Here is a 23,234-nt window from a genome sequence, read left to right on the forward strand (position 1 = left end):
TGGTCACTTAAATTTTATATTTTGATCATGTCAATTTAATTCTTCCAAACCAGTCATCAACCTTCATCCAACAGCTTTATTCATGAAAATTAATTCTAAATCGAGCTCATACGGACATCAAAATGTTCCTTACCTGCGCATGAATTAAAATTAACATTAATTTGTTAAATTGGAGTGAAATTAAATTATTATGGCATGGCATGTACTTAATCAATTTAAGCTAAATTATAACTTAACTAACCAAAGATTAATCAACAATTTAAATAATTTAATTGAATAAGTTAAGCTCAAAATTGAACTTAATAAACTCCCCCATACTTAAGTTATTGATCGTCCCTGAGAAATTAAATCGAAAAGTCAGGAATCGAAGCCCATAAAAGCATGATAAAATCTTAAAACAAACTCAAGTCGACTCATGAATTGTTGCATCTTTCATGCTTGGAGCAAATTTTGGATTCATCAATCCCGAATTCTGGTTCGTAAAAAAAAACAATCTGCTTTAAATCCACAACTAAATTCAAAGTTTAATCAAAACTTAAGAATGCTTTCTTAATCAATCCCTTCCAGAAAAAAATGTTTAACTCATATCACTCAATGTGTTTAGGCTAATATGCTGCTCTCAAATTGAAATCGACAGTAATTAACCACCATAGGCTTGCTTGTCCATCTTACCTTAAACATAATACATAAAATTTCATAAATATAATCGAGGCTAAATAAAGGTTGTAATAGGGCTGAGGTAATGTGCGGTGGACGGAAGGAATTTATTTAGGTGGTGGAACTAATTTTCTTAAGCTAGGTAATCGTTCAGAAGTCATCAATTCTCTTATTTCTCTTCTTTTTTTTTCTTTTTTCTTTAGTAGACAACTAATTCAATCACCCTTTTATCATTTCCATATCACTTGATTCGGCCAATCCACCTCATTGTGATCACATAACGCTTCGTTCATTTAATTCAATAGGAAGGTTGCAACTTGCTGATTCTTTCTCACAAAAATCAGCCCTTAATTTCCAGCTAAGAACCACCCCAAATTGGCCAACATATGTCAAAATTAAGATGATTTCCCAAACTGACTTAACTAGCCTAAGAAGATGAGTTGGTTTCAGTCTTTGGTTCAATTTCTGGAGGTACATAAAAATTGGGAAATTAAGGCTTCAAATTGGCTAACTAATTGGAATAATGTCAAGGTCGTCTTTTATAAGTAATTGTGGCTTAATTCCTAATGCCACTTAAATCATATTAATGTAAATCAAATTTATTACTAGACTTAATAAGATCTAAAGCAATTTCTAGAGTAATTGACAGCCGATAACAATAATCACACATGAATGAATAATAATCTCTCAAGTTGGCATGGATGTCCCAACTTACTCTCTAGGCTCAAACTCCTCACAAGGACCACATGATTGATCAATTAAACAGACTAACTTTCGATCCAACTCCGATTAAAGAGCATAACTGAGAACATGGAATTTGTCTTTTTTCCTTCGAACCAAAATCATTCAATTTGAAAACACAATTTAACCCAACCAATCTACACGCAACAATAAAAAATCAACTTGAATTTGGAAAGTACAATTTATTCAAAATTGTATTCATGAAATTTGCTAAAAAAGACAAACATCAAATATGTTAGAAAATCAATGAAATGATTCTCCCCTATACTTAATGTTTGCATTGCCCCTAATGCAAAAGAAAATTAAAATTTAAAATTTACTTAAAGGAAAGAAACAATAATAATGGAAAAGATAAAAGAAAACTTCCCTGAATATATGGGTTGCCTCCCACAAGCGCCTTTGTTTTTAAGTCGTTGGCTCAACATTGCAATTCCTCATGGATCCTCAAGATTGATCTCCTCCATCCAAGCTGCTTGCTCCCCTTCATAAAAATGTTTCAACCTGTGACCATTTACTTTGAAAATTTTATTAGTATCGAGGCTCCTAATTTTGACTGCCCCATGATGATGCACCTCGGTTATTATAAATGATCCAAGCCATCTTGATTTCAACTTAACGGGAAATAGTTTAAGCTTAGAATTAAATAATAATACCTTTTCCCCTACCTTGAATTCTTTGCGAATCAGCTTCGAGTCACGAAATGCCTTCGACTTACCTTTGTAGATGACTGAATTGTCATATGCCTCCAAGCGCACCTCCTCCAACTCCTGTAGCTTCAATTTGCGTTCTTCACCTGCCAAACTATAATCCAAATTGCATTGCTTAACAGCCCAGAATGACCTATGCTCAAGCTCCACGAGAAGATGACATGCCTTCCCAAAAACAACCCTGTAAGGCGACATCACAATTGGCATTTTGTAAGCCATTCGAACAGCCCACAACGCTTCATTGAACCTCTGGCTCCAATCTTTCTTGTTGGGTTTAACAATTTTCTCCAAAAGCCCCTTAATTTCCTTGTTACTACTCTCGGCTTGCCCATTTGTTTGAGGGTGATAAGTCATCGATACTTTGTGGGTGACACCAAATTGTGCAAACAAAGCTTTCAATGTTCTATTACATAAATGTGTTCCCTTGTCACTAATTATAGCCCTTGGTACTCTGTATCTATTTAAGATGTTAGTCTTAAGACACTTCACCACAGTTTTAGCATCATCGGCCCTAGTTGGAAATGCTTCTACCCATTTCGACAAGTAATCAACATACACAAAAATGTATAGATAACCGAAAGAAGAAGGAAAAGGCCCCAAAAAATCAATACCCCATACATCAAAGATATCACAAACATAAAAATTATGTAATGGCATTTGATTTCTGCTACTTAAATTACCGGTTTTCTGACATGAGGCACAATTTTTGCAAAATGCGTATGAGTCCTTGTGAATAGTCGGCCAAAATAACCCACACTCAAGTATTTTATAAGTTGTTCTCTTAGGTCCGAAATGTTCCCCACCTTCTCGAAAAAGAAAAAAATTAAGCACCGATTCTATTTCACTATCGTCGACACAACGCCTAATTATTTGGTCACTACAACATCGCCAAAGGTATGGTTCTTCCCATAAGTAAAATCGGGCTTGACTTCTAATTTTTCTCTCAAATGTCTAGGTGCATTTGTAGGAAACTGTTTAGTCACTAAGTAGTTCACTCTGTCGGCATACCATGGCAAATTACTAGACACACTGTAAAGTCTCTCATCGGGAAATAAATCACTCGGTTCACTCCTCATGTCCCCAGTCTCTATCCTACTCAAATGGTCAGCCACAAGGTTTTTTATACCCTTCTTATCTTTAATCTCTAAGTCGAATTCTTGCAAAAGCAAAATCCATCTTATTAATCTGGGCTTAGCTTCTTCTTTATGCAACAAATATTTAAGAGCGCTATGATCAGAGAAGACAACGACTTTGACTCCTAACAAGGACGCTCTAAATTTCTCTAAGGTAAAGACTATGGCATAGGGTTTTTTCTCGGTCGTGGTGTAATTGCACCGAGCTGGGTTTAATAGCTCACTAGCATACGTAATAATATAAGACTCCCTACCATTTCTCTGTCCTAATGCCGCACCAACAGCCCTATCACTAGCATCACATAGAATCTCGAAGGGTAATGCATAATTCGGTCCTTGAATGATAGGGGCCATGATCAATTGCAATTTCAATTCATCAAAATATTTTTTACAACTCTCATTAAATTCAAATGCGACATCCTTACCTAGTAATGGACACAAAGATGACGATATTTGCGAAAAATTCTTGATGAACCGACTGTAAAAACCTACATGTCCCAAGAAGGATTGAATTCCTTTCACAGTACATGGATAAGGTAGATTTTTAATTACCTCGACTTTGGCTTGGTCGACTTCTAAACCTTTAGCTAAGACGACATGCCCCAACACTACACCCTTCTCAACCATGAGATGACATTTCTCAAAATTCAATATCAGATTAGTCTCAATGCAACGCCTAAGAACTAACACAAGATGATGCAAACATTGATCAAATGAATCACCATAAACAGTAAAGTCATCCATGAACACCTCCATTAAATGTGAAATAAAATCCGAAAAAATACTCGTTATACCTCTTTGAAAAGTGGCTGGTGCGTTGCACAATCCGAAGGGCATTCTCTTGAAGGCGTAAGTTCCAAACGGGCAAGTGAAAGTGGTCTTCTCTTGATCCTCATGCGCGATGGGTACCTGTAAATAACCTGAATATCCATCTAAAAAACAAAAATGTGAGTGACCAGCTAGCCTTTCTAACATTTGGTCCATGAATGAGAGGGGGTAGTGGTCTTTTTTAGTGGCTTTGTTCAATTTCCTATAGTCTATGCAAACTCGCCAACCATTCTACACTCTTGTAGGAATCCCTAACCCTTCTTCGATGGTGACTATTGTAGTTCCTCCTTTTTTAGGGACAACATGTTTCGGACTTACCCATTTTGAATCGGCTATAGGCTAAATAACATCAGCTTCTAACCATTTTAAAATTTTAGTCTTAACCACCTCCATCATCGGTGGATTCAATTGGCATTGGGGGTCTCTTTTAGAGACTGAATCTAGCTCTAAGGCTATCTTGTGAGTGCATAAAGTCGTACTAAGCCCCCTAATATCGGCTAGTGTCCAACCGAAGGCTTCTCTATGCTCTTTAAGAACTCTAAGCAGCTTGGATTCTTGGATTTCGGTTAAAGCATTTGACACTATTAATGGCAAGGTTTGATTTTCACCTAAAAAGATGTACTTTAAATTTTTGGGTAGCTCTTTTAACTCTAATTTAGGTGGTGAAATCAATGAAGGAACTTGCTTACCAGTCACCGTAAGGCTGGGAGAATCGGCTTGAATCATGTCAATTTGGGCGAGTCTAATGCACAAACTGAGTCAATTGAAGAATCAGAAACGACAAATTCATGCTCATCAATATCGAAAAAGCCTTTAGTTAGAACGCTTTTCAACTCGTCCTCATCCCCTAATTCATAAACATCTTGAACAAAATTATCAATTACATCAAGAGTAAACATGGAATTAATATCAGTGGGATATCTCATAGCATCAAATATATTAAATTTAATTATCTCACCATCAAATTCCATAGTTAAATTCCCTTTATGCAAATCAATTTTCGTTCTAGCTGTCTTAAGAAAAGGCCTTCCTAAGAGTAAGGGCACATCAATCGAATTATCATTAGGTCCCATGTCTAAAACATAAAAATCAGTCGGAAAGACTAACTCATTTACTTGCACTAGAACATTTTCTAAAATGCCATCAGGGTAGGCATTACTCTTATCTGCAAGTTGAATTATCAGTCATGTGTCTTTTAATGCACCTAATTGAACCCTATCGTAGATACTCCTAGGCATGACATTTATAGAAGCTCCTAAATCAAGAATAGCTCTATCAAGTTTAAGGTCTCCTATCTTACAAGGTATCGAAAACATTCCCGGATCTTTACATTTAGTAGGAAGTTTCTTTTGAAATACCGCAGATACATTTTCGCCTAAGCTAATTTTCTCATTTCCAATTAATTTCCTTTTAGATGTGCATAATTCTTTCAAAAAATTAGCATATCTAGGCACTTGTTTAATTGCATCAATCAATGGAATATTAACTTGTACCTTACGAAACGTCTCAAGGATTTCGGCATTGACGTCGTCTGATTTTTCCTTCCTCAAGTGCTGTGGAAAAGGAGCTTTCGGCTCGTAAGATTGCTGCTGGTCATTAATGTGTAAACTTCCTTCTATTTGAGGCTCAAAGGTTTGCGCCTCCCGCTCAAGATTTGTTGTATCGCGTGAAACAGTGGACTGTGGTAGGTGTGTTTTTTCTGCCTTTCTTGGGACGGCTTGTGATGATTGTGAATCAGCCTTTGGCATGGCTAAATTCTCCTCTGTTCTATTACCAAATCGAACCCTTTTTACCACAGTCTCACTCTCCTCCTTGCTGTTTTGGATCTTTTTTAGTATAGGTCTTAATTCCTTCCCACTTCGCAAAGTTACGGCACTAACATTATCCCTTGGATTTGTCACTGACTGTGAGCGCAACCGGTTATTTACTTGTGCTTGCAAATTCCCAAGGTTAACATCGGTTGATGAGACTCTAGTTTGCAGTTGCTTAACGACTGTTTCTAAAGCTTGGAATCTACCATCGGTCTCCTTCTTTTAGTCAGATATCATATTTATCATTTGTTCAAGCATGGTATGGGTCTTGGTTTCAGCACTAAGGTTTTAATGGTTTGGTTGTGACATATTATATGGTCGGGAATTTTACTGCTCAAATCCCGGAGGTGTGGCTCGATTTTGATATCTGAGATTTGGGTGGTCTCTCCATCCCTCATTGTAAGTAGCCAAGTATGGATCATACCTTCTCTGATTTGGAAAGACGGCGTTAGCTTCCCCTTCCTGTAATGTTGAACACATATCTGTGGTATGTCCTTCTAAACAACAAATGCCACATAGGGAAGCTTTCGCATTACCTCCAGTCATCAACTTACTTACCATAGCTGTTAAATTAGCTACTTGAGCCTCCATCAAACTCGCCTGGCCCTCATCCATTCGTTTACCCAAGTCGGACCTCCTGAGACTGAATTGTTGTGTATTTTGCACGATATTAGCGATCAAATATCGGGCTTGCTCTGGAGTTTTATCAACCAGTGCACCTCCACTCGTTGCATCAATCATTCCTCGATCTTTTGGCGTCAACCCCTCATAAAAATATTGTACTAAAAGCTGCTCACTAATATGATGCTGCAGACAGCTCGCACATAGCAGTTTAAATCTTTCCCAATACTCATATAGTGACTCACCTACCAGTTGCTTAATTCCACAAATTTCCTTCCTAATTGACCTTATCCTTGATGCCAGAAAAAACTTCTCAAGAAAAGCTTTATGTAACCCTATCTAAGTGGTAAACGAACCTGGCAGCATATAATATAACCAGTCCTTCGCCAATCCTTGTAACGAGAAAGGAAAAGCTCGGAGCTTGACTTGTTCCTCTTCAATTCCATCTGGCTGCATAGTTGAACAAGTAATTATAAATTCATTAATATGTCGATAAGGGTCCTCACCTGGTAATCCATTGAATTTTGGCAACAAATTCATGAATCCCAAATTAAGCTTTAATGGCCTATCAAGGGCGGGATAAGTGATAGATGGTGGTTGTGCAGCCAAGTTAGGTGCAGCCAATTGTTTCAAGGTCTGGTTGGCCATGTCGATGTCCTCTAAATCATTAGGTTCAATGTGTGATTCGACTTGCTGATCGGTAATGTTAACAGGGAAATTCGATGTTCGTCGTCCGCTCCTTAATAACATATACTAAAGGGACTAATCTACCTGCATAAAAAAAACAAGAAAACAAAATGAGTTCTGAAAATCAAATAGATTTGACTACGTCGCTTCCCCGGCAACGGCGCCAAAATTTGGTAGCTACTCCAACTGCTTGATCGGCTTTTGCTGGTCCAATCTGAGATTCTGCTTGCTCGAGTTCTACGCCCTCCTGCTCTGTTCTCTCTTTTTTTTTTCAGCTGCTGTTCACCTCTATTTATGGAATAATAATAACCTCCAATAATTCAAAATAAAATTTGATCTTATCCCCCTTTATCATAGCTGAACCCGTCGCATAAAAATAGCTTCAGCCTACTAGAGTTTTACTTTAATTAAACTCTTTAAGGCTGATTTAATTCCCTTGTTTCTATTAGAGTCAGCCACCGCTAGCAAGAAGGAAATTGAGAAAATTAATAATAATTCCTTTGCTGATTTTGTCACATGTTTGGCCTACTGTACTTCTAATTGGACCGAATTTTCGTCTTTGTCCCAATGAATTTTGTGGTAAATTTGGTCACTTAAATTTTATATTTTGATCATGTCAATTTAATTCTTTCAAACCAGCATGTCATCAACCTTCATCCAACAGCTTTATTCATGAAAATTAATTCTAAATCGAGCTCATACGAACATCAAAATGTTCCTTACCTGCGCATGAATTAAAATTAAAATTAATTTGTTAAATTGGAGTGAAATTAAATTATTACGGCATGGCATGTACTTAATCAATTTAAGCTAAATTATAACTTAATTGACCAAAGATTAATCAACAATTTAAATAATTTAATTGAATAAGTTAAGCTCAAAATTGAACTTAACAAACCTACATTCAATCAAGGTAATCCATTAAACACTTATCAATCGGGTTAATCGAATCCCAATCAACTTATCAAAAGCAGCCTCTACCGAAAAATACTTGTCCAACAGATTACCTCTCCCTTGACTAGATTAGTCGGTTGTGGTTGCGCACTTGATCCAAGGATTGGTGCAGCCACCCTGCCGCACCCCGGTGGAAAATCCCGAACAACTGACACCTTGCGCTGCTTATATTTCGGGGCAAGGGCTACGTGCCCATTCTCAGCTGGCACCATTCCTGATCCTCCCTCAGAATGGCTACTACTGAAAAGAGCCTTGAAGAAAAATGGTTAGGATGGGGAGAGAGAGGGGAAGCAAAGAAGAAGAAGAGGGAGAGAAATGCAGTAGCACACGAGTGTAGAACCTTGACTGAATCAGGTTATACTTCCTAAGCCGTTTGATCGATAGAGAAGGGAAAAAGAATAAAGGTGGAGAAAGAAAAGTTGAATTCGGCTCACATTAAGAAAAATAGGAAACAAGGGGAAAAGAATAAAGAAAACCGAAATGAGAAAAGCACCCAAAAGGGTCTATGGCAATATTTGGCACTATCGATAGAAGAGAGAAAATAAAACAAATTGGCATATAAGAAAGCAATTGCTGAAAATGCACCAAATGGACTCCCTAGCCGAATTTTCCTAAACAAAATTCCCCCCAATCGGCTCCCGCTTCTCCCATTCAAAAATCCTTCAAAAACTCCACCAAACCCTCAACTGAATTTTCTCCTTGATTTACTCCAACTCCCCATTCACATTCAATTCAAATTCTTATGACCAATTCAACTACAGTGTTCCAGTCTAGTTCCAACACCTCCCCAACTCAAGAAGCAAAATAAACATATAATTGTGCACACCATGCCTCAAACCTCAGACTCCTTGCCACACATGTAGCGCCACCTTGCCACTAGATCCGTCCTCTCTTTTTGTCATAAAACAACCACTAATTATTATAAGTCCTATAAGCTAACATCCAGTTTCACTTAAGAACCCAAATTAAAATTTTGCCAAAAGCCAAACTTAAACCTAGGCTTCTCAAGCACTCCCAAATATACTTAAATCACTTAGCCACTCAACCAAACATGCAATTTGTGTTACTCACTTGCACAACTAAAATAACTAAGAGCAGTCTTCTATCCACTTCCAAGCTCCAGGCCCAATACTTCTAGTCCCAAAATTAGGGGCGTTACATTTAGGGTACAAGTGGTGAATACTGAAAGTTAAGTGGTTTTGGAAAATGAGGTATTAGGACCACATTTTCATAAATCAAGCTTAAAAATATTATTATTGAATATTTATGGAACTATCATGTAGGTGAATTAAAGTTTGGTTCAAAAATTCTCAGCTTTATCGATGAGTGGTTAAGAATTGCCATAAGTGTGCTAACTATAAACTTTTTCAGTATAAATGCTCAAGGTTCATAACTTGTGTGTGAAATGTTATGTTTTCCAAAAACTTTTCTTTGGAAACTAAAACCTGTTTGTAAAGTACTGATATTCTGTTTTCAAGATATGTTTCCAAGTTATGTTTCAAAAATATGTTTTACGTGTGCTCCTATACGAGCCTATTTTTTAAAGCATATTTTAATAGTACAGTTTTATAAACTTTTTTTTACGAGCTCTTTATGTGAACTGTATGTGGTAAGTTTCTGTGCAAGCTCTTTTGCGAACCCTTATGTTGGAGATATTGTATACTAAAGAATTGTGAGTACTGTAACATCTTACCTAGCGAAGCCTTAATGTTCAAATACTGTTTTTAGAAGTAAAGCATATAGAGCAAGTTTAGAGTAGATAGGTATTAAATTCAATTAAGTATAAGGACTCTTTGAGTGTGCGTTCAGGCAAAGTTTGTATTAGGCAAGCTTAGTGGTTTGGCAGACTCTTTTGAAGAGTATATGCCACCCTAACTATTAGATAAATGTAAAGCCCTTAGTGTTAAGACCTTATTTTGCAAGAACTATATACATTATTATTGGTTGAACAATATGGTTAGACGAACGAGAATGTGGTTAGTATAGGACAAAGTTTCTGTAACCTGTTAGACCCACATTTATAATGAGTGAAAAATGCTTAGTCACAAGGAACAACGGGTTTTAACGGAAAACAAACTTATCCACTATGTTTTTCCCTTCTGTGTATAAAGCAAACTTTGGCTTCTTGAGCAAGTTTTATGCTATTTTAGGCAACAACATTTTCTTTTCAATCTTTCTTTGTAATCTTTCTCTAAAAAAAAAATCTTGGCTTAAAATTTGCTTAAAGACTTGGGTTCGTTGTACTCAGCCAACTCCACCGTCATTTGGTGCCTGGGAAATATTGATGAAGCTTAAGTTATTTTCGTGGTTATTTATGGGGCTCTAGTGTTTTATGCTTTAGGGTCAGGTTAGGGTATGAGGGAGGAAACTTCCAGATTTGGGTTTCCTGTTAAGGTTTATATTAAAACTTGTTTAGTTTTCTTGGTAAAATGATATGATAAGTTAACTCTTCACATTATAGCTCAAGAAACTCTTGAAAATCGTCGTGATAAAGGAAAGAGTCCTGTTCTATGATCTTGTTGCAATTTTTGGTGAGTTTCTTCTTGCTTCCATGCGTGTATGTATTATATTTTTTGTTGTTGTCGATTGAGGTAAGCACTTGTATCCCATGAGATGATGTGTTTGTGTATGAGTAATAAAGTTTTATGGTTATGATTCTGAGTTAACTGTATATGTAAATGTTGTAAGGGCCTTTCTTTGTGTTTAAGCTATCACCCATTGTTTCTAGAATGAACAATATGAATTGAGTTATGAAATTCAAATCATGGCAATGCTTTCAATGAAATGAGCTTTGAATTGGAAGATCACAATACATGAAAAGGATTGTGTAGCCACCAGTAGCACAAGTGATATTCCAAACCAAATTGGCAAGGTATGACAAAGGAAAAAAGGAATGAACAATGATATACTCTGAACATGGACTAGGGTTGGGGGCTAACACGATGAAGGTTGTCTGTACAATGTGTTGGCGTAGTTTATGTGGCAGAGAACATTGCCTGTTGTAAAGTCTTCTTGTGTTTTGTATTTGCCAGTGGGTAAACTGTGTACAGTCTTCTTGTGTTTGGTATACGCCAATGGGTGAATTGTATGTCTCACTGAATTAGAAAGGTTTAATGGTCTTATGAATATCTATCATAGTGTCTGCTTTGGAACTCACTAAGTTCTTTGAACTTATTTAGTTACCTTTCCTTCTTATGATCGTTGACAATATAAATGCCTCCTAAAAGACTAGGCCAGAAGACATTTATTCCATGAGAATTATAAGTATTTTGTATTATGTATGGCATGGGGGTGGTGTTAAGACGGTTTCATTTAAGAACTAATTTTTTTTAATTTTAAAACTACTCTTTTGGAACTGTTAGTTCAATGAAACCTCAGCAAAGTGATTTATTTAATTTAATAACATTTAATAACATTTAAGGTCATTGAGCTAATGAAGTTAAACAAAAGCACTTTTTGGAAGGCAACCCAATTTTATTTTTATTTATTTAATTTTGAATATCAGTAAAATTTAGGTTGAAAATAAAATGAATGATAATTAGATTATTATTTAATCCATTTAATGTGTTAGTTTTCAGGAATGTGGTGGAGGCTAACAAGTTTTTTTGAAAATTGAATATCGGTCTTGGTGTGGGCATGCCTTGATCAGTACCACCATTTGTTTTGCTCACAACCCAACACTCGAAACCCAAATAAGAAAACACACACTCCATTTTTCTTCAACTAAACCCAAGTCTCCAAAATTCTTGCCATCTTACAAAGTAGCCACACCCAACACCGACAACCATGTTAAATATACACGGGGAGTATACTTGATCTTTCTCTCTACTATACTTTAATTCTTATACAGTATGCTTGAGAACAAGCATAGATTAAGTAGGGGGTGTTGGATTAGTAAGTGTGCATGATTGATTTTCTTTTCGTTGCATGTTTGTTTCACTTCTCATGTGTTAACTCTTATGCTGGATTATTCATTAATTTATTTGGCATTGAACCTCTAATTCCATTGCTTAGTCAATTTAGATAGTTGGGTGATTCTTGAATTAAAGTGTTCATTATCTAGTTTAATCAACATGTGTGTTATAAAGTTTATATATGTAATTAGATTGTTTCATGAAAATTGATTTTTTAGTAAGAATAATGTATTTGCTTGTAAATAAATAAATAAATAAAGACAAAAAAAGAAAAAGAAAAATAATTCTACTCCGTCGATGGCTCAGGTTGTGAGTGAAGATTTCAGGAATATGAATGAATTTAGTAATTGGGATGAGGTGCTGGGGTTGTCATCTTATTTTGCAAAAAAATGTTAGACTGACGAACCAAGAACTTGCAAACACACCGATAATTAGGCTTCCAAGAGTAGGGAAAAATAGTCTATTTGGAGACGTGTCAAATTGAGTGACCGGTGTAAGGTGCTTGGGCTGTTATCTCACTTCACGTAAAAAGGTTTGACAATGTCCCAAATTTAATACATGATTAATTGAGAACAAATACCTTTCAATTTTTTGTTCAATTTCAATTTAGTGAAATGATTGAATATACATGTTTGAATTTTATGGACACTTGTTGACTAAATTGAGTATTTGAACACTTGTTCATTTTCACCTAAATTATTTACATTGATCATGGTTGTGGGAGAGAGGAGTGATTTTTGATAAATTGTTGGATATATTATAAAGTAGGAATATACAATATGCTTGATGACAAGCATAGGCTAAGTAGAGGGATTTGATAGCATGTTTATTTTGCATATTTTACATGTTCAAATCAACTTGTTCTTGAATAATTAGTGAATTTTATGTTTAAATCTTGTTAGGAACAAAATTCGGATGCTTTGATGTAAAAACAAGAAGAAAAGGATTCAATTGGAGCATGCACAATAGAAGAGGGGCCAAATCAGAAAGTTGGAGACACTTAAGGGCTAATTAGATTTTTTACCTTTTAAAAGCAAAATTTAGAAAAGAAAATCTAATATTTTATTTCATGTAATTAGTGGTTAGGTGGGATTAGCCTAATATTATTATATGGTTTGTATATAAATTGGGGGTATGGTGGCTTTTGTAAACACACTTGAAACATTTGAGTACATTTGAAATTGGATGAAATTATTTCTATTCTTTTTTTTACTTCTATGCGCCAGTAGCCATTTTTTTCATAAGCATTCTGCCACTTTTTCATTTCATATTTCTTTGCTTTTACAAATTGGCTTAATTATTTCCATGTCCCTTCTATTTCCATTAAATATACTTCCATAAACAAACAAAAGCATGATTAATTTCATGCTTCACTAAATCTCTACTTAGCTTTAGGTCGGTATTCTTTTCGGTTAAGAATCGTTAGAAATGTAACTGCACTAAAAATCTTTCATAACAGTATTCATTGTATCTCTGGAATATTGAGATTGAAAAATTCATCTCGTAAAGTTAACTCAATTTTAACATAAAGCGCGCGTTGGGTTGGAATTGTTTTGGCTTACAGTTGGGAAGATGAGCTGGCTGTTTTGTTCTCAGATTCTCGTGAATAAATTGGCGTATTCTGGGGGGTCATACTAGTAGGATTTTTGTCAAGGGAGATAGTGATCAAATTGAAATGACCTGCAAGGAGAAATTCAACAACCACCATCCCTACCCATGGAGCAAAGAACTTTACGCAACGATGTATTGCCCAACTTAGACGTTGTTCGAAAAAACATTAATCACCCAACGATTAATGCTAACAACTTTGAAATTAAACTGGCAATGATCCAAATGATACAATTAAACCTTCAATTCCAAGGGTCAATGAAAAAGGATTCCAATCAACATCTTAAGTGGTTTCTAACAATTTGTGATACTTTCAAGTATAATGAGGTATCCGATGGTGCTATTCATCTTTGGGTATTCCCTTTCTCTCTTACTGATGATGCTTTTATGTGGTTAGATTCGCAACCGGTAGATTCAATCAACACTTGGGATGAGATAGTGAGCAAATTTTTGGCAAAATATTTTCCACCAAGTAAGATGATGAAACTTCGGATGGACATTATGAATTTTTGATAATTGGAAGGAGACTCATTATACGAGGCTTGAGAGCGCTTCAAAATGATGTTGCGCTGCAACTTCAAATTTTCTACAATGGACTTAACGGGAATTTACACTCTAGTCTTGATGGAGCATTTGCTGGAGCATTCAAGTTAAAGACTTACGCTGAGTCTTGTCGACTCATCGAGGATATGGTGATGAACTCTTACATGTGGTCGGCTGAGCGATTCACATATCGAGCCAAACAAGCGGCAACAAACACTGCCACTAATAAGGATAAGTATCAAGAAGTCCTCGAGAGGATTAATCAATTCGATATGAACGTGACCAAGGCACAAGTCCAAAACCACCCAATCTAACTAATTTTAATGCAGGGCACGATGATGAGAGCAACCATATGGAGGCTAATTATGTAGGTAATAAAGGATATAACCCTTACTCCAACACCTATAACCCTGGATGGCATGGTCATCCTAACCTTAAGTGGGGAGGGAACCAACCTGGACCTTCAAATCAAAGGAACCAAAACACTAAACCTCTAAAAATTTTACCCGAGAACATTGCCAGAGTCGAGCACCAGGTGCTACCTGACTTAACTTACTAGTTCAAAGCATAAAAAATTACTTTTTTTAAAAAAGAAATTTTATTTGCCCACGTTCATTCAATATATCCATAAAAAGAACCCTCGAGACCCTAAAACATATAACGTAAACAGTTCGGGTCCAAACCGGGAACATTAAAAATTTTCATCATACTTAAACAAATCAAAATAATTTGTTTCCCTATTCAAAATAAAAGTGTCCACTCGCATAATAGTCACTAATTTAATTATAACTCGAGTTAGGAAACTTGAAATTTAGCTCTGTAAATTTTTCCTAAAACTAGACTCATATATCTTCTTATCATAAAATTTCTAGAATTTTTGGATTAGTCAAATAGTACAATTTATTCATTAAATTCTCCCCTATTTCACTGTCCAACGGTTCTAACCTCTATTCACTAAAAATCAATTATCTCATTGTACGGGCTTCATACGGTGCTTCCTCTTATTTATATTTAAAATAGACTCACTAATGAATATAGAAATATAAATTATGACTCATAATTCCATTTTGACCCTGTCTCACTAAAATTCAAATATTACATAATATAAAATTCTTTTGCCTACACCGTTTCTTTCATATGAAACTAAACTCGATAAGATTTACTTTTATATCTCATTCACTCTCTAATTACATTTCTACTATCCTTGGTGATTTTTCAAAATCATGTCAATGCTGTTGTCCAAAAACTGTTCCATTGCAAATTTTTACTCTTTTATAATTTCTTTGTATTAACTGTCATTTAGGCATACATAGCACAAACATGTTCTTAAATAGCCATTTCAATAGCTAATCATTATCGAATATTTACATGCTATTCATTAGCCATACCATAAGGACACACTTACAAAATGACCAAGTCCCTATAGATGTCATAACTTAAAACGTTTCGAATCACAAAATACTGAGATGACCTATTGATAGTGTGGAACGATCTCGGACGTCCTTACGATCCCTGAATTTGCTTGGCGATACTATAGAGAAGAGAAAGAAAATAAAGGGAGTAAGCGAAAAGCTTAGTAAGTTTACAAGCAAATAAATAACAACATTTATCATAAATTATCATACTCATAAATTATCATAAAGTATCTTGATCTTTACTTTCTTCTTTACTTACTCTATTACTTGTTTACTTACTTGCTTACTTAAAAAACTCATGATTATAACTTACTCTTCCCTTGCTGAAATTTCTTTCTCAGCTGATATCTGAAATATTCTTAACCCTTATAACTCACCTGAATCTATTTATTATGCTTTTACTTGAACTTTCATGTAACATAATCTATTTACTAGCCCGTTGAACCACTTGGAATACTAAGGATACTCGGGTCTCCTGTCTGATAATAACATACCAAAGCCATGTCGCAGACATGGTCTTAAATGGGATGTTTCCTGTACTGCAAATGCCATATCCCAGATATGGTCTTACATGAGAGTTCTCATATCGGTGCCTATGCTATGTCCCAGATATGGTCTTACGGGGGACCTCTCATCTTGATGCCAACGCCATGTCCCAGACATGGTCTTACATTGGACCTCTCATAACCTCAATAATGCCAATGCCATGTCCCAGACATGGTCTTACATGGGATCTTATTCCCTTAATGTCATGACATTTGTATCTGATACATTCCTAATGTTTCAACGAGACATTTTAACACTAATTCACTATCATCTCATACTTGAGTCAACATTTAATAATTTCATGAAATAATTACATAATTGCTGGAAAATAAAAATATTAATAATTATTATTGAAATATTGCATTTATTTACCGTAAACTTACCTCAGTACAAAATACGATCAAATCTAGCAACTTAGTCCTCAACCTTTTTCTTTCCCAGGTCTAACTCCGAATTTCGTTCCTCTTGATCTATAATAAAAAATTTAGTTTCTTTAATACTCACATTCATCAAAACAGTCCTTGACTCAAACTTTGGAAAAATTATGATTTTGCCCCTAAACTTTTACATATTTACACTTTTTCCCCAAAGCTCAGAAATTAAACTTCATCTCTTATTCTCATGTTTTATGACATGCCGAACATCTTTCCCTTCTATGGCAACATTAAATTCTCACTCTAACATTTACTTATGAACATTTGGTATTTTTACCGATTATGTTGTTTTTCTCATTTTCATTTAAAATCGTCTAGCAAAAGTTGTTTAACATAATTTCAAACTTCATATTCTACCATAAAACATCAAAATAAACACATTTTACCTATGGCTACTTTTCCAAATATGAACCCTAACATGAATTAATGGTAGAATAAGCTAAATCGAGCTACGAGGACTCCAAAAACGTAAAAAAAAAACGAGGCTTAGACGCACTTACTATGAGATTGGGAAAGTGAAGAAACCCTAGCTATGGAGTCCCTTGAAATTACGGCCTTTATGGAGAAGATGAGCACATTTTGCCATCTTTTTCCCTTTTAATTTTTTTATTACCAAATGACTAAAATACCCTTCATTAAAACTTTAGTTATTTTTATCTATGCATGCCCATTTTTGTCCATGAAAATCTAATGGTATAATTACCATTTAAGGACCTCTACTTCAATTATGCACTTCTATTAAATCCTTTATCATCTAAAGCTCATATTTACCCACTTTTGCAATTAAACCCTAATATGCAATTCAGACATGCAATCGCTGAAATCTTATCGGTATTCTAACACATGCATCCAATCAATCGGTAAATCATAAAAATTAATCACAATAAACTTTTCTATCTCGAATTCGTGGTTTCACAACCACTATTCTGTTTAGGCCCTATTTCGAGATGTTACACAAATCATGTATCAAATTTCGAGTATACGAATCATAGTTTCAATTATATTGTCATGCTCAATTATAGCATTCAATTAACTGAAATTTCCAGCAACAATGCAACATCATAACATCATATAATTCCATATGTTATTGCATGAGTAAAAATCACGTTTATTATGGCATATGGAAACATAATTTAATTAACAAACAAACACTTATATTGGCAAATGACATCATGGAAAAATATAAACATGTGATCATGTATTGGATAAACGGATCACCAATCTCCCAAATATCGAATACAGTACTCCGATTGAGTGGGGCGTAGCCACACACTCCCTTATACCGCCTCGAAATTGCAAATAATTGAGTGGAAAAAAGGCTTAACACTCCCTTATCCACTCAAACAAAATCAATAATCTTAGAGCTATATGCTCACAAATAACACATATAGTAGTGAGTACTCATTAATCCTTTGACATGGCATCTATATCCAATGGATCCATCATAAAATGTTGACAATATAACCAATCATACAGGGCATAAAAACTTATATTCAAGCACTTAATTCATGATATAAAAAATCAATTTAAATTATGTCACTTAGCAACTTTAGTACCAACATAGATAAGCAAAATAAGTGTCTTTGTCCATGGATCTAAAACCAATCATAAAACCATCATCAAGTGCTCTAATATATAGTAATTCATGCTCCAATTATTATTCAATACAATCCAAATCATTCATACCAAACACAAAATTCACAATTTCCATATATCATTTACAAATATGCTTATATAAAATTAAAATCAAATTTAATATTCTAAACCATTTGAGATACAATTGAATCATTAGAAACATAATTTAGAATGTAAATATGCATGTTTACCAATTGCCTTTAAAAACCACCCACTTTTGTACTTTGCTTCTCAAGCCCAAGTGTATCAAGTAGCTATGTTTGGACCTTGATTTTGGTTAACAATGACATCTCCTCGTTGTGGAGCTAAAACAAAGATAAAATGCATGTTACAAGCTATCATTGATACATCTCCTCGTTGTGGAGCTTAAGCAGAGATAAAATGCATGTTACAAGCTATCGTTAACAACAAGAAAATTAAAAAAACATGAACTACACGGATCTAAAACACCTCTCAAATATACCTTACCGAAAACTCATGGTATAGCCAAACTTGGATGAGATTTTTCCCAACTTCAAAATTTTTTTTGGAGAATTTTGAGAGAATTTGGAGAAAATAAAAGATGAGATCTGTCTTTGATATGTGGACTTCGAAAATGAAAGAGAAAAATGAGAAAAAATGCTTAGAAATCGGGTGAAATTGTTTGTAAGGTGAGGGGATTGCAGTGCTTTTGAGCTAAAGGACCCCCACTTGATTTTCAAAAATTGGGGAAATTGCCATCAGGGCACTCCCACAATTCCCTTATTTTACAAAGTAATCCTTTCCCTCCAAAATTCTGAAAATATGTGTGATTTGCCATAAACCACTCAAACATTTCCCTTATTTTGCAAAATGGTGCTATATAATTAATTTTTTAAATTCTCTCAATTAAACCCCCATTTTAATTTATTTTCCAATTCTAATTTGACCAAAAATATTTATTTTACCCAAAAATTATATAAAACTATACAATTAATTTTTCTAAAAATATTTTTATTTTCTGGAATACTATTTCTTGATTTTTTAAAATGAAATTAAGCTAACTAAAGTAAGAGAAAAATTACTAATAACCCCAATTAACTCCTAATATTTAGGGCCTTACAACCTAGGTTGCATAGGGCTTTTTCGCTTGAAATGTTCTAAGGCTTTGGATTGGTATGGATTTTGAAGAATAGTAAGCATCAATAGTTTCAAGCATAAAAATAGTTTGACACATCATAGTGTCCCCTATTCTCCCCTTTAGTAACCATTTCTCGTTCACTGCCTTATGTCTCATTCTCTCACCTTCCTTGTTTCTCCACATAGGAAGTCACAGCCTAATATAACAATCATGGTTAGCTTACAAGTTTTTGTGCACCAATGACTGAGTGTTTCTACTTTTGTAACTTTGTCACATTCTTTCCTTTTTCTAACATCTCACTCACAAATGCTTGTACTTTTCAAAAACTTTTGGTACTCATTTTGATTTTCTTCTTAAAATTTTCTTTTGTTGCACATATTAGCTAACATATACTTATTATAACACACTTATCCTTCCTATTTCACTCTATTTTTACAAAATCCTCCATAATGTATCCACTTAACCCTCAATACATATGGCTAGACGACTATAGTTGTGCAGCTCAAGACCAAAGAAAACGAGTAAGTACAAATTGATGTTTTGGCCTGGATTTTGTACAAAGGTTCATCAAGAAGTGTTTTCTGGCTCCAAAAATAAGTACTATGTAACAACCCAAACCCGACCTAGAAGTTATGGTCGAATCTGATGTGTCACATCAAAGTGTCATTCGAAAATTTAAACTCGTTGGTAAATTTTTTTTTCCATTTTGCTTCTGAGTGGTAAACCCCCTTTTATTATTAACTAGAAAATGAATTAGTCGAAACGTCTGTCTTGTTATCTGATATTAATTTACTCAATTATTCTAACATCGCAAAAGCTTTTTGAATCCTACTGTTTAAAACTCGTCTTTGAAAACAGTAATTATTTTAAAATGTCTTTTCCTAAACTAGCAGTTTAGAATATGAAAGCAAAAGCCCAATTAAAAATTTAAACCAACTTAAAGATGTTTTTACAAAAGCAAAATCCAACTTATTATTTAAAATAAAATAAAAGCAAAAATGAAAAGTAGTGATTGTGTGGCCATCTCCGAGTCCCTCGCAGCACCGAATTGCCTATGCCTAAGGATTACCTGCACAGTTAAAGGAGAGGGTGAGTTTACGAAACTCAGTGTGTAGTCCCTTTCTAGATAATCACTATGCAACATGCAAAATCAGTCTGCGCCAAAGCCCTATACAGTATCAGTGCAGTGCGGGCCTTAGCCCATTACAGTAACAATGTGCGGACTTTAGCCCAATACAGTAATCAGTGCAATGCGATAATACAGCCCATCCCAATCTAGCCAACACACCACTCCGTACCACCAACACACCATGTGGGGATAAAATCGACCCACCCAGCCAACACACCAATATCGCAGCAAAGTTGCTAGTAATAGTGACGCAACAAAGCTACCAGTAATAGTATATGTGGCAAAGCCATCAGTATATTATACTTCCCCTATATCAGAATCCCAACCCTATGCAGTATGTCATGTCATAAATCATACGTGTATGCAGTATGTCATACTCAATAACAGTCATATAAATAACATAGCACAAATTGGTCATACACTCATTTCAACTCTTAGGGGTATAACAGTCATTTTACCCTATGGGATATTTCGGTCATTTTACCCTTCAGGGGTATTTCAATCATTTTACCCTTTGAGGGTATTTCGGTCATTTTACCCTTCAGGGGAATTCTAGTCATTTTACTCTTTAGGGGTATTTCGGTCATTTTACCCTTTAAGGGTATTTATGTCATTTTACCCTTCGGGGGTATTTCGGTCATTTGCCCATGAATTGTAAGTTGGACTTGCCATTCAAGCGATCGCACGCCTGTGAGGTCTCAAACACCGTGTTTACAGCTTTCAGCTTTTCAGCGATCTACAGTTGCAGTGGGTGATTACACACCTCTTTGTGAAAATGTACTAAGATCCACGAACACCCAAAATTTGCATTCATACAAGTTTTCCATTAGTCACTAACAATAGGGTTAATCTCTTTCTTTTACATCCTTAACCAAAATTAAACTAAAACTTGCCTCGATGACAAAAGTGGCTTAGCCCACTTTTACAACCGATGAAAATTGACTTCACTCTTTTTAACGGATATCTACAATACAGCGAACTTTATTAAACAGTATTGTTTGATCATGTGGTTGAAATCCACATATGATCATTTATAGAATCGTAGGAACATTCGACCTACACTTAAAAGATGAATAGACTACTTACCTTGATCGAGGGATGAGAGAGTGGTTTCGACAACTAATAACGCTTACACTGCACCAGTCCTCAACGAAAAATCTAAAATCGCAACAAGCAGCACATCGAGAGAAAAGCATCAATAGTCGGTAACCAAAGATTACGAAGGAAGGTATTCAGTTTTAGGAGAAGAGAAAGAAATGAATAGAGTCAAAAGTATAACATTTATCGATAGTCGACAACACTTGTAGCACTAGAATGAAGAGGAGAAGAAGAGAATAGATGAGTAGAGAAGATAGGGAGAAAGAGAGATAAGAGCATTCAGCACAAGAAGAGAGGGAAAGAGAGAAGAATAGAGCAGAAAAGAAAAGTGAGCAACCCGAAAGGTACCTCCCAAGACTTAGCAAAAACTGACACCAAAAGCTAATAGGAGAACACGAAACTGACCCAAAATCGAAAATCTTTAGTACCTAAAAACTAAAATCAGCAGATGCTACCCCAAGAAGTTCTTCCAAATGCCGAAAATGACAAAATTTTAGCCCCTTAGCTGAAATCTCAAGGGCTGAACTACCCCAAACGGCACACACTCTCCCTTCTCAAATTCATTGATTTTCTCATAAAAATCCTCCCCTTATCCCTCCTTGATTTACTCCACCCAATCACAATCCCACTATTCTCTCCATGACTCACTCCTCCATTCAAATTCCACAGCATTTCAGTCAAACTCTACCACCTCACTGCACAAGTGATAAAAATAAACACGCCACAATGCAGCACAGGACTCGAACCTCCGAACTTAAGAGTACTGCCCACACCACTTACCACTAGACCATTAGGCTCTTTTTGTCATAAAGCAAGCACTAAAATTTATAAAGCCTATGTACCAGTGTCCAGATTCATTTAAGGGAAAAACTAAAAATTCTGCCAAGGCCAAGATTTGAACCCAGGTTCCTCAAACACTCCCAAACACACCGAAATTACTTAACCACTCAAGCAAACAAGTAATTTGTGACAAATCATGCAAAAATTAAATACTTGAATTTTGGGGCGTTACAACTCTACCCCCTTAACAAAATTTTGGTCTCAAAATATACCTGGTCAGAATAGGTGAGGGTATTCATGTCACATCGCCTCTTCGGGTTTCCACGTGGCTTCTTTTAAACTGTGGTTACGCTAAAGCACCTTGACTAAAGGAATAGATTTCTTCCTTAGTACTTTAACCTCACGGTCCAATATCTGCATTGGCTCCTCTTCGAAGGTTAGATCTGGCCTAACCTCGATCTCCTCAACTGGTACTATGTGTGTGGGATCAGAGCGATAACGCCTTAACATGGAGACATGGAACACATCGTGAATTTGGTCTAACTCTGGAGGTAACTCAAGTTGATATGGGACCGGTCCCACACGCTTCAGTATACGGTAAGGGCCAATGAACCTAGGGCTAAGCTTACCTTTCCGACCAAACCTCAGTATCTTTTTCCATGGGAAAACCTTGAGAAAAACGTAATCCCCCATAGAATACTCAATCTCTCGGCGTTTAAGATTCGCATAAGACTTTTGCCTATCGGATACTTCCTTCAACCAATCTCGAATCAGTTTTACCTTCTCTTCGGTATCAGAAACTAACTCTGTCCCCAAAACTCGCCGCTCACCTAGCTCAATCCAACAGGTAGGAGTACGACACCGGTAACCATATAACGCCTCGTACGGTGCCAT

General features: G+C 35.6%; 3 protein-coding genes across 3 annotated transcripts; all 3 read right to left on the reverse strand.

Moving 5' to 3' along the window:
- Positions 1-1,832: 1,832 nt before the first annotated feature.
- Positions 1,833-2,459, reverse strand: LOC121220744 (uncharacterized). The gene is made up of 2 exons (XM_041100180.1): positions 2,114-2,459; positions 1,833-1,879 (listed from the first exon to the last, which is right to left on the reverse strand). Exons 1-2 carry the CDS (start codon positions 2,457-2,459, stop codon positions 1,833-1,835), a joined length of 393 nt encoding a protein of 130 aa, XP_040956114.1.
- Positions 2,460-4,788: 2,329 nt separating this feature from the next.
- Positions 4,789-7,146, reverse strand: LOC121220745 (uncharacterized). Its single transcript, XM_041100181.1, has 6 exons — positions 7,031-7,146; positions 6,855-6,948; positions 6,436-6,684; positions 6,209-6,339; positions 5,295-6,079; positions 4,789-5,231 (listed from the first exon to the last, which is right to left on the reverse strand). Exons 1-6 carry the CDS (start codon positions 7,144-7,146, stop codon positions 4,789-4,791), a joined length of 1,818 nt encoding a protein of 605 aa, XP_040956115.1.
- Positions 7,147-22,691: 15,545 nt separating this feature from the next.
- Positions 22,692-23,234, reverse strand: LOC121220746 (uncharacterized). Its single transcript, XM_041100183.1, has 2 exons — positions 22,970-23,234; positions 22,692-22,813 (listed from the first exon to the last, which is right to left on the reverse strand). Exons 1-2 carry the CDS (start codon positions 23,232-23,234, stop codon positions 22,692-22,694), a joined length of 387 nt encoding a protein of 128 aa, XP_040956117.1.

Source organism: Gossypium hirsutum, chromosome D09 (assembly GCF_007990345.1).
Source record: "Gossypium hirsutum isolate 1008001.06 chromosome D09, Gossypium_hirsutum_v2.1, whole genome shotgun sequence".
In the NCBI taxonomy this organism is placed as follows: domain Eukaryota; kingdom Viridiplantae; phylum Streptophyta; class Magnoliopsida; order Malvales; family Malvaceae; genus Gossypium; species Gossypium hirsutum.